General features: G+C 42.8%; 1 protein-coding gene across 1 annotated transcript in view; it reads right to left on the bottom strand.

Moving 5' to 3' along the window:
- Positions 1–4,388: 4,388 nt before the first annotated feature.
- AFG2A (AFG2 AAA ATPase homolog A) overlaps positions 4,389–12,892 on the bottom strand; it is a 162,465-nt gene continuing 153,961 nt past the window's right edge. The window contains 1 exon segment of the mRNA XM_059843742.1: positions 4,389–4,727. Within this exon segment, the coding sequence (XP_059699725.1) occupies positions 4,551–4,727 (177 nt within the window). The 3' untranslated portion in view covers positions 4,389–4,550.

Genomic DNA, 12,892 nt, shown 5'->3' with positions numbered 1-12,892 from the left:
AATGAACCATTAAGATCATCCAGTCCAATGGCTGGACCCACAATCAGTTTGAGCAATGGCTAGTCCAAGGGGAAGGAATGTCATCTGGTTGCCATTGCCTTCTCTCGCAACACCTGTGCTCTCGCTGGAGTCCTGCCACGCAAACACAGAGGGGCTCTCCCCCCTCATCCCTCCTGTCCTTGGCAGGCCAGTTAACAGAGAAAACACACATCTCCTTCTCTGTCAGGGCTCTGGAGCTGTTGGATTTAAGTCTGCGTGGAAGAATGACGCCATTTAAAATGTTAAACCCAGAACACATAAAGCCCTGGTGAAAACACTCCGTGAAGCTTCCAGGAGAGGAGGTTAATAAAGGAACAGGTAGCACTTGCAGAAGGAGCAGACACAAACCCCATGATCAGGAGGAGGTTTCAGCTGAAATATTTGTCTTCCTGATGCTGGCCTGCCAAATGGGCAAAACATGCCCAGCCACAGCAGCAATTCTGCCTCTTGCACCTACTACCTCAGAAACGCTCCCTATGGAACTGCACACATTAATGTCACCTGTGGGATTGTCTTCCATGTCAAGGGAAAAAAGCCCACCAGCAAAAGATTTTGGGGTTCCTAAGAGATAAAAATTACTGTAATTCACTACAGCTGTAGCAACTATATTAAATACCAATACAAAGGGGTCCCAGTAAAACTGATTTTCCAAATGTAACTCTGCCCCCACTGCAAGCCACTTCCCATGCCCCAGACTGCATCAGCACAGGAGTAATCCCAAGGCTCACGAGTGTGAATGGAAGCACAGCTGGTTTTATCCCAACTCTGGGATCACAGAAAGCAAGGCAAGTTCTTTGTTCCTGCTTTTTACTAATTCTTTCAGGGTTTTTTGCCAAGGTTAGGATACCTTCTAGTGGGTGATTCTTCATCTCTGAGGTCCAATTCCTCCCAAATTCTAGCACTACATACTAGGATACCACAATCCCTGGACGTCAGCAATTCTAGTGCTGGCAGTTCTGTTTCACCCATACATCAGCTGCTTTCTCTGGCAGAGCCAGAAACAATCAAAACTCTTCAGGGTCAGGCTCCTCACAGCCCTGACTGCAATAAGCAGAGACAGTTCTCCTGCCCACCAACCTGTATCCATCACTGAACTTCATCTTCCTGGGCACTACAGGAGAAAACACTGGATTTGACTTCCACTTCTCCCCTCTCCCCACTCTAGCAGTGGAATCAGACTCCTGCTTCACCAGGAAACATCACTCCCAGCCTTCCATGGATGCTCAGTTCCTGGAGCATTGTTTGGCATGTGTCCAGCTTCCAGAGAGGACTCACCACACTTTGACATTCAAAATGAGTAAAGAAGCTGAAAGCAAAGAGCCAGGATACAGAATCCACAAAAATCAGCTTTAAGGACATAATATTTGAAAGGGCCGATTTCAAATCTAAAGTCTAAATTAAATGATTTTGAATAACCACCTTTGAAATAAATGATCTTTATTTTGTCTCTGATGTTGGCCCTTGCACCTGAGCTTGGTAAAACTTATGTCCTGCTCTCATCTAGAGGCTGCAAGAAAATTATCCACAATGAACCTCATTCTTTCTTCTAGGATTAAGAATTGTATATCATGCTTGCAGTGAAAATCTGTTTTATGCATTAGGTAGAACACAGGACTGAAGTTTTTCTCAAGTTAAGAGAAGACAATTTTGCATTTTGATCATAAATCTACTCCTGGTCATTTCTGGCCAAACTGTCAAAAGACATTTTATACCATTTTGCAAGAGGTTGTTATTAGAGAAAAAAGGTAGATTTAGATTTTGTATTTAAACAAAGTGTTCCTGAAACACTGAGAAGTTGATTTAATGTTAACAATTCTGCGACTCAAGCAGAATTTGGGCCAAAATCCAGCTCCAAAAGATAACAGCAGGCAGGAAAAAGACTGAGTTTCTCAAAAACTTAAAGAAGCAAGCCTAGGAATCTAAGCAGTTAAAGGGAGGATGGGACAGAGATATTCTTCTCAGATGCCTTCTCTGTTGAAATTCACCAAGCCTCAATCCTTTTATTAAAATTAAATCTCATGGAAACACAACAACAAAACGCAGCAGAAGAGAGAGTTGCCTCTATCTTTGAGCTGCTCTGCAGCACAGAGGTGTTCAGGCTTTTATGGGCTCACACTGCAAGAGAACTGAGAGGGTGCCAAGGCACGAGGTGTTCAGCAAAAGACGTTGTGAGGAGTCAGCTCTGAATCAAAACTTGCTCCTGTAAACGACAGGAGATGCTCCTGGAGTGCTCTGTCCTACAGTGCCCTCATCAGTAAGTTCCAACGAGAGGCTTAGGGTGCAAGAGCTCTCAGCAAGCTGCATTATGAAAGGGCTACACTGCCCCTGTGTTTCAATCAAAACCAAATTTTTGGTCATTTTCCAGAAGTCTGATACCCTGGTTTCGATTTGCTCATCCACAGTAGCAGTGATCTTTCTTTAGGAAAGAGACAGGAAATCATCATACTGGCAAAATTTTCCAAACAGAATTTTCTGAGAGCAACAGACACCTCCTGGGGACTTCATAAATTTGTCATTGCTTTTTTTTTTTAAAGAGTATTTTTCTTTCTAAAAAAATCAAATTCCACAAACCCAAGGATAAAAAGAGGAGCTTCCTACATTTAAAATCACTTCAGATATATGGGTACATACCAAGATTTGGTGCTCTGTGGATAAATGTGGCATTATACAGGTACAAGGATAAATGCTTGCAGGGATGGGATTTTTCCTAAGGCACAAACAGCAGACATGGGCCAGCATTCTCTCCTAGTGTCCTAAAATTTGATGTGCAAAATTTCCCTCTGATGGCAGCAGGGTTCCACAAAGGGACAGGGCAGCCAGCTCCCACCTGCCTCTATTGCAGTTTCTCAGTTCACTTTCACTCCTTGGTGCATGTTCCCAATAAACCCGAGCACTTCTCAAGGAATGGCCATCTAGTTTTAACACTCATCTGGAGCAGCACGTAGTATTATTTTTAGGGTAGAAAATCACAAACAGAATTCATTATTGGCAGTGAAAACTGCAGTCTCTCTTTCCTCCCTTCAGGAGCACACACTGGAGTGAAGTGCCAGGGGATAAAGGTATGGCATTTAATTTCTGGAAACCTCAAAAATTTAATGGTTATGATGAATGATTCACATCCTGAGCTCCAAGCTGGAGTATGTAGAATTCAGAAAAGAAGGATAAAGTAGTTTCAGATGCAGTCTTGATCCCCAAGGCAACTCTTCCAGTTTATAATTTTCTTAATTCCCTCTGTCTGTTGGACTACTAAAGAGTCAAACAATGAAAAAAAAGAAGAAAACTTCATACACATCAGCTGAACTAAGTAAAGGACCCCCTTTTCCTCATCCTCTAATCCTTTACAGCAATAATAAAATTAAATGCAAATTACAGCAACAATAGGTTAGAATGGGAGTAAGAAAAAAAGCTGTCATTTAAAAATAGTAGATTTCTGTTTAAAAGCTACAAAATGTGTATAGTGTGGAACTAAGTAAAGAGAGAAAAACCATAATCAAGGTGAAGAAAATACCTTTCTGTTGAAGTTTGTGTTAGTTTTGGTTTACCTTTCCCTCAACTCTTTATGCCTGGACTAGAAAAGCTCAGCCTTTCTGCTGTGGGGAAAAAAGCTGAATATTAGTTTGCTTAACTGCATTTGATCCTGAGTGCAAGAGCAGAGAGCCCACAAGGACCTGTCATCGTTTCAACAGATGACATAACAAAGAAACAACCTGAGGAGATTTTATCTGTCCCTGAAGTATTTTGTGGTCATTTATAACAGTTTTTGCAAGGAGGTTTTCTCATCCATTAATTAGGGTTCATTATGGATTTTACGCAGCCAGCTTTAAATAACCTACTTTATCAACATTCCTATTTATTTTGATGGAAACAAACACGAACAAGAAGAATCTTTTGCTGACACCTGACAGTGAGTTCAGGTCAGTGAAGGGCTGGACAGTTTTTCAAGGTGCCTACCTGCCAGCATGTCTAAAAAGGAGCTGGTGGAAGACCAAAGATAAATGTTTGGCCGTAATCAACCAGGATGCCTTGGCTTTATCTCAGAAAGCCTGTTTGGCAGCTTTGCTGGAGATCATAAATCAAAAAGTTCACAATAATTTTAAGGATTTTTTGTAATGAGGCCACTCACTGGGATGATCCCTGGGATCAAACTGTGGTCGAGGCAGGAACAAATCAAGGCAATAACAGCATTTGTTGCTTCTCTCTTTAGGGCCATGAATCCACCAAAATTCAGAATTTGATCTTTTGGGGTTTTTTGATACATGGATAAACTGACTTAAACCAGAAATCTGACTACCTCTAAAAGGCAGGTTGTATCACTAAAATGGTAAAATCTAAAGTTTAGGACAAGTCTATGGCACTCAAAACTTCCACAGGGACTTTTATTGCAGCAATTCCACATTCAGTTAACTCCAGACACTCCACTCGCTCACAGTACAAAACTATTGGGCTTCTGACAGCTTCACAAAGGAAATGTGCCATTCACACAGTGAATGGGGAATGTATTAATTTGCCTTTCAGAGCGCGTGCAGTCCACTTTGCTGCTGGTAATCTGCATAAAACTGGATTAACGAGTCGGGAATCCTTGGGCTCACGACCGTCAGTGCGCTCCGGAAGTGCCGGCCCTTGATGGATTTGGCATGGATGTCTTCCTGAAGAGCTAGGAGGGCTGCTTCCCTGCACACTGCTGCTATCTGCAAAGAAACAACAAAAAAACAACCCCACAGCAGCATTATTATTATTGTTATTGTTATTATTATTATTATTATTTACATTACTTGAAGAAAGAGAACCCCAGAATATCAAATCACTCCAAATGTCAAATAATCACAAGTAGAGTTTTCCCAACTTTTAAATTTTTTTAAAATAAATGAGGTTGTGGACGATGAGGACATCCAAAAAAACAGGATGTAGCTCGAACTTTAAACCACAATACATTACATTTCACTTTACAGCATGCTGCAAATTAACTCACTAATCATATTACCTTGTGTTAAACTCCCCACAACACCTGATAAATTCAAATCCCAACCACGGGCGATACATTTTTCCATCCCCAAAGTGCAAGAGCAGATATTCCCAGGCTCTGCAGACACTTTTCTTTCCCAGCCTTGCACTGGGAAAGAAATAAAAACAATTAATTCCAAAGGAGGCTCGGAGGAGAGGGGTGTGTGGAAGGGGAGGAAGGTTAAGGTCTCATACCCTGCAATGTGTTTTTAAGCTCTCTGGACTTCAGACAGCGGAAACAGACTGATGCCAGTGTCACTCTAAAGACACATTACTGTGGTGAAAGGAGCTTGTGGAATGAAAAGAGATATTGTGATTTCCAGTGCAACAGGGAAAACAGTGATTGATATTGACTGCTCCCTTATATCTGTAAATGAAAGAGCCAACTGAAACACATTTGTCCGGCTATTCAGCATATTTTCTCTGTTTGTTCACTTACTGAAAGGAGTTCCCTCGCTTATGCTCTGCTAATGGTTGCCAAAGCCGTTTAGTAGCTTTTTAGGGGATTTAGCAGCATGTTTAGGAAGCTTTCACAAGAAAACATGCATGGATTTAGATGGCTTTGTCAAGTTACAACAATATTACTATTAGTTCTGTGCTGCTCTAATGAGCACCAAAGCTAAACACTGCTGTTACGCATTTTAATGCTTTTCAGGACTTCAGAGACAGCTGAACGTGGAAGCGCAGCTGAGATTTAGTGCACCAGCTTCTTGTGGAGATCAGTAATACATCACCCAGAAAGTTAACAGAGAGGCCCTGGTCTTTCTGTGCAAGTTTTTCTCTAAGCAGACATTGTGACTGTGTCCCCATCTCGAACAGGAATATTAAGCTACTTAAGAAAAAAACCTGCACCAGATCAAACACCCCTTACACTCCCTGCCTACCACTGACCCCAGAATTCTTTCACAAGGGAGAAGACTGGTGATGGAAAAACAGATCCCAAGCATTCTGGACTCAGAACCTGTGTTGGCCTTTGAAAGAAGGGCTCATTTCCCCTCGATAAATACTGCAGTAAGGCCACAAAATGAAGAGACTCTCTGGAAGTTTTCACAGGCATTATTAAAAAATCCCCAGATGCAGTCCAGCAGGTTTTGACTGCCCTGTTCTTCTCACAGAGACCATCACCTATCCACAGCATGAAATGCTGAAGCAGGGTGACACTGACAAGGTGTTCACTTGTCAGCACCTGGTTTAGTGAAGGAGAAGCTGAAGGAGACACTGTCAAGCTGTCACATGCAAAACTGAAGGGACACCACTGCCAATCCTATTTTGTCCCATTTCATTTGTACACCAATACACTCAGGAGGAATTCACCCATAGGCTGATAGCTCTGATGAAGCTTTCACCTGTTCTCTGTTCTCTGCCAACACTATCAGTAACAGTGATGACAACTCACCTCCAAAGGATTTTTTGTTTTGTTTTAATTTTAAACATTGAACCATAAGTTCTGTGATAAGTGAAAAATCACTAGACATGAGGAAGCACCAGAAAACTCATTATTTTTGGCTTCTTAAAAGCATTTCAGCTGCTTTTAAGGGACAAGGAAAGGCATACATTTAAGGCATAAATTATTGTTCTCCCTTTCCCTGGCTGCACTCAGAATTTTTGTGGACTAAATATTTTCTATATTATTGAGTAATAAACAGCAGGCGTTACAGCATAGTGTTGAAAATGCAGGCCCTTGTGTCTGGTCACAGAGTCACATGGAGTTGTTTCCATTCCTTGGCTAACCTAGTGGATCAGGTTTCTGAGGTAAGAGATTCAACAAGGCAAGTTTGATTATTTTGCTTTGTTCAGTATGCAAACTTTAAAAAAAAAAGTCCTCACAAGCATTCTCACTAGCTGATAAAGCTAAATCACTCATGGAAAGCAAACAGAAGTAGTGGTGTAGCCACAGTGAGAGGAAGGTGAATTAATCTGGTGAATTCAGACCTTACTGGCCTAAGGTCACTGGTCTGTCACGGAGACTTCTTGTCACAGCCACATTAGGACATTTCTTACCAGATGGAGCAACAGAAGGGCTTTCAAATGTCATTTCTGTGGATTGAGGAAAAAAGGGAAGGCCACAGAAGAGGCTGTAACTGACAGCAGAGGAAGGAGACCTTTGCAGCAAGACATGGATTTTCCCTAGGCTTAGCAGCACTTCAAACCCAGAAGCTGCATCCACACCACTAGCTTTAAAACCCTGCAACAGGTCTACACCCAATGAACTTCTCCTGTGACTTTCTTAAATCTCTTCTTCTTTTGGCCTCTACAAGATCAATCTGTATCAAGTGCCACAGTCCGATCATTCTTACATAATGAAGCACTTTTGTTTGTATTAAAGCTGGCAATTTCAGCAAGTCCTCCTATTCCCTGTGTTATGAGAATGGTGATTCATCTGCTCTTCCCTGTTCACCTTCCCTGTACCATCGATGACTTTACAGCGTTTTCTCTCCTTCCCTCCCAGTCAAGTCTTTGCAAGCTGAAGAGTCCTCAGTGACTCAGACCTTGCTCCTGCCCAACCTGTCCATTCTTCCTCCCATCTGCCATTGCTGCCTTGGCCAGTTCTGCCCTGAGCTCCCACTGCTGAGGGCCTGAAGCTGTGCAGGACACAGAGGGGGCTGTACCAGGCCATAGCTCTGTCCCTTTCTTATCATTGTGTTTGTGCTGAGAGGATTTTTCTCAGAAAATTATTCACACTGCCTCCAGCATCTTTTCCCAAGTGACAGTATCTAATTTAGGCCAAATTATTTGTGAATTTGCAACTTGGGTGATATTCTTTTTTCTCCATTGCATTTAGTAGGATGAACAGCATCTGCCTACCTCGATAAATGAATGCTAAGAACCAACATTACCTACCTGCAAGGCAATTCTTAATGAGTTTCAAATAAAAATACAACGTATCATCATTTTTACCTTTTCAGTACACAAAAAAGGACAAATAAAAGTGCAGTCTTTTGGATCTCTGTGTGTTGTGAGGAATAGGAATAACATGCTAGTCCTGTTCCAAAAGCAAAAATACATCTCACTGTGTGGAGGGACAAAATAGATATTTTGTGACTGCATCTGAATCCTGAGTGGCTTTCAGCACCCACTCTAGGGCAGTAATGAAGGCATGAAGTGATTGTCAGAGACAGCAGTGATTAAACAGCACCAGGTAACCAAGTTGTACCTACTGTAACTACATGGGTGCTACTGCAGCAGTAAAGAGGCAGCCAGGTGAGGTAAAAAGCTGCTGAATCTAAGAGTACCAGAATATCCCCTAGTTTGGTTATTATTAATATCATTATCAAAGGAAGTTTACCAAACAGAATTCTCATTTCCAATGGAGTCAGAGCAATTTACCAACCAATGCATTCATCTGCTGTCTTCTACAGTCATCTCCTACCATGGGAATACTTTTGAATTCATGTATAAAAAACCAGTGCATTGCTTTCTTGAAGGACTGATTTATCACCTCAGGAATGATCTTTAAGATCAGAAAATAAACAATTAATTTAGAATTCTGCTTCAAAGTGAAAAAGGCACCAGAATCAAGCTTTCCTGGGAGGAAAGGAGAATTAAAATTTGCTGTCTGAGCCACACACACAGAGATCAGTAAGAAACAAAGCCACATACCAGCCCAGAGCTATGCTACGAGCCCCCCAGCAGAAAAGGATTTACACCTAGTCGTTCCCTCCTGCCACATTCCGCTCCCAGGAACAATAAAATGCCCGGTGCCAGTTACTGTTCCCTGCATAACCAGCACTGGGCTCAATCCATCTTTCCCCCAACTTGCCCCCAAACCAATGGTTACACTGGCTGCTTCAGCTGCGCCAATTCTCCCCCATTCTGGCATTAAGCACCAACTCTTTCCAGCCGACTCAAGTCCTTTTCAGCTTCTTTGTCTTTAAAGTGCTCTAAATAGCTTTAAAGAACCTAAAAAAAAAAAAAAAAAAAAAAAAAGCAAGCTCTTCTGTGTTAAAGCCTTAGGTATTTTCAAGAAAGTGGTTTTGTTAGGGCCGAGTGTGCTGGGAACACCTGTGAATGTCGGGTTTAATTGGGCTGCAGCTGGTGTCGATTGTGTGCACCGTAACTGGCAGCCACTGCCTGGCCCTACATTGTGTTTCATTTTCCTTTTTCCTTCCTTTTTAACTCGCTCCTCCACCCCGCCAGTTCAAGTTGTAAGGGATTGTGTGTGAGAGAGGGATTAGGAGCCTGGAAACAAGAATAGTGCCCTGCGGGTTGTGAATAGCACAAATTGGGGCTCTTCCTGGTGGAGCAGCGGTACCTGCGAGGCTGAGCGCCCGCCGGGCACCTCAAAGGGAGCCGGGACCAGGTCTGGGGACTCGTGTTTCCCGCTCAGCCAGGGAGGGATAAAAGCTTCACACACAGCATTTGAAAAAGACATTAATAACCCCCGGGTCTCGACATCTGTGTCTCAATCCGGCAAATTCCTGCCCTACCCCGGTGCCAGGAGCTGCCCTGTGAGAGCAAAAGACTTATCCCCACAAAACAGGGATAGCTGGAAAGCTCTCAGGACCCACCCGAGACTAGGGGGAAAGGTGGGCATGGATGCCTTTTCAAATCGAAAGGCTGCTCCGCAGGCAGAGAGTAGATGGGAGAGGTTGCTGACTGTACTCTTAAAATCCACATAAATAATTCAAGGCGGCTCCAAGAGCACACAACTTCCCACAAGGGATTTGTAGGGGGCTCAAAGCAGAGCTGGGCAGAGATGTAAAAATACCTCGAAGGTTTGTGCCACCCCCAGCAGGTCACTCCTGCTCAGTGTGGGACCCCACGGCCCCGCTTTCCCCCCTCTCCTTTGTGCAGGCACCACCCGCTGCCGGCTGCGGGCTCCCCCCCGGCTCTTGTGCTGGCTCCGGTGCTAAGCTGGCCCTTTCATTCACCGATTCAATGCAGCAGACCATCAGAAAACTAATCCAGAAATAAAATAAAAAGAGCCTTAGCTTGCTGCTGGGGTATTGAGATGGGCTCAGGGGGGATTCGACAAGTCGGCATGGGAGGAGTGGGGAGCACAGCAAGTGGGATGTGTTATGCTCCAGGAGCTGCTGGGGAGACCTGCCCTAGATGAGAATGCTATTTTAAGATGTCACAAATATAATTTTTTTCTTTAAAATGCTAAACTGAGAGGGTCTTAGCTGCTGAGAGGTGAAGTTTTTGATGTGTTCCAAAAAGGCTTAAATGTAGTACTTCTCTTGTGTTTCACCTTCCCCCATTTTATGTATATACTAAGGAAAGACAAGAAAACAGCTTTTTCTCTTATCTGCACAGAGCAATCGTTACAGATTGCTAAAAATCTTGTTCTGTTATAGAGGAAAGAGTTTCCAATACTATGGAACTATTGAACACCTTGTGATAAATTTTGACCAAGGTTTGAAAGACAAAGAATCATGTGCATCTCCTCATTCTGCTCAGTTCTATGATCTGTAGATTTAAATGGGATGGATCACAGAATCAAATAATGGTTTGGGTTGGATGGACCTTAAAGATTAGCTAGTTTTAACACCTCTGCCATGGGCAGGGAACCTTCCACTAAACCAGGTTGCTCAGAACTTGGCTTCGAACACTTCCACAGATGGGGCATCCACAAAATGATACAATTATACATTTGGGCATTTTGCAAATGGCAAATAATCCGCTTTAACCAGAAAATGATGAAGTGTATTAGCATCATGCTTTTCAGACAGCATCCATTCACTCCTCAGCCTCATGTACTGATCCATGGGACCTATGGTGTGGATTTGCTTAGAATACGACCGTTGCTCCCTAAAATTTTCCCAGTTGAAGCGTGCAAGGCCCTCAAAGGCTGCACAAATGTCTCAGTGAGACAGAGGCTTCTTTGATCTCTAAGCATCTATGTTGTAAACTGCTATTAGCTTTCCTCAAGTTAAGCATTTATATCTCTACAGTTCTGTATTTAGGAACACTGCCTTGGAGTGGGTGAATTCCTTCCCTCAGCAATGATAGTCTACAATTAGATATTATTTTTATTAAAAAGATAGACTTCTTTCTCCCTTGTTTATTAAAGAGACATTCATTATAAGCAGACATTGGACTGCCTACTTTAAAACAGGTCTGTACTGAGGCAGCATCTTTGCAATTCTTAAATGGAAAGGACAGGTACTACTTTTTGAGCAACCCACTCTAGTGGAAGGTGTCCCTGGCCATGGCAGGGGTGTGGAATGAGGTTATCTTTAAGGTTTCTTCCATCTCAAACCATAAACCCAGGATTGTGTGTATCCTGTGTCTCTGAGAGCAAATGATCTCTGCTGTTCCTGATTCCTTTAATGAGAAATTGCTAAGCACATGTAATTGAATAAAACCGGCTCCTTTAATGAAGTCTGTAAGTGACCTTAGTTCAGAGCAGTCTGCCCCAAATCTACACAACTTAATATATTTTACACAAACTTATTTGTTTAATTTTGTGGCTTAATGTACAAGTGGCCACATGTGTGGGTGTCCACAGCTTAGCTGAGGTTGCTGCACAGGGACACAAAGCTGTCCTGCTGCCTGAATACATCTGATTTGACCAGGATGGGGGTTCCCACTCACCCTTTCCACGGTGGCCACAGCAAAGACCAAGTTCTCCTTCCCTCTCTTCCTGGTCTCAGCCAGGCTTCAGAATCAGCTGAAGGTGAACCAAGAGGTGAGCCAGACAACTGGCCAGCTGCACACGTGGGACAATCATAGCAACAATTAATGAGGCAGTGACCCCAAAATGCTGCCTTTATTGCTCTTCCAGTACCAGAAACTGAGCAGGGGCTGTGCCCGGGCAGCAGACAGCATCACATGTATCAGTAGCTCCTGCTATTCTATAAAGCTCACACACGCCCAGGGAAGGGAAAGATGAGGTATGTAGCCAAAATTAGGTGTATGTATCATAACTCCAGCACATGATGACAGCTAAGGGGAATAAAGCAGAGCTCTCAGTGGTACATGCTAAGTGTCATCACACATACCTCTGCTCATCCCGACATGTTCTAACAGAGCGAAGCCTCGGCTCCATCTGCAAGCTTTCTTTTTTTCTTCCTTCCACTCTCTTAAAAAATATTACTAGATGTGGTATCCTTCCAAGCAATGTATAAAACGTGTAAATTCCGATTTCAATTTTGTAACTACAAGCCCAAAACGCAGCTATTTTCCAAGAGGCACTCCGCCGATATGGCTCCCATCACTTTGGCAGAGACATGGCATAGCTACACCTCTCACAAAGGAATTCTGTAACAAAACGAGTTTTTACATGCTGGGACTAAATATTTTTAAACAGCACTCTCTGCCAACTTCAAGTTTCAGCTATATTTGTGCAACTAAAAAAAAAAAAACCCCCAGAAAAACCAACCCCCTCCCCCCCACAAAAAAAAAAAAAATCACATGCATGTTTCTATACAAGATTAAGCTGCATTTCTGGTTAACCTCAGAATTATTTCATTTTTATATAAACATTTAATGGGAAAGTTTAACTTCTTCCCTTCAATGAGGAAAAGGAAGCCAAGCCACTAGAAAAACAGAGTCTTTCTATGTGTGTGTGTGTGTGTGTGTGTGTGTGCAGGCACTCATTTTAATTAAAAGTAATTAAGAGAATCCTGTGTTCTCATTCACAGTCTGCTGGTGCTGCAGAGGGCCTGGACACAGAGCCAAGGGTATTCTGCCGAACGCCGTCAGCAAGAGAGATTGGATTATGCAACTGAAAATTTAAAACTAGAAGACTTCATCATTAGCTGTGGCTGTCATGAGTTTCTCCCTAAGGAAAAAAAAAAAAAAAACCTGCATAAAACAGATTTGGCAGCTCCCACCTAATGAAACCTATCAGGGTGGAGGTGTTAAGTGGTTGCTGCATTTGCTTGCTTGCTTTTCAGATTTCGAGGCA

This window comes from Haemorhous mexicanus, chromosome 4, assembly GCF_027477595.1.
Source record: "Haemorhous mexicanus isolate bHaeMex1 chromosome 4, bHaeMex1.pri, whole genome shotgun sequence".
NCBI classification, from domain to species: Eukaryota; Metazoa; Chordata; class Aves; order Passeriformes; family Fringillidae; genus Haemorhous; species Haemorhous mexicanus.
This window is presented reverse-complemented; position numbering and strand designations above follow the sequence as displayed.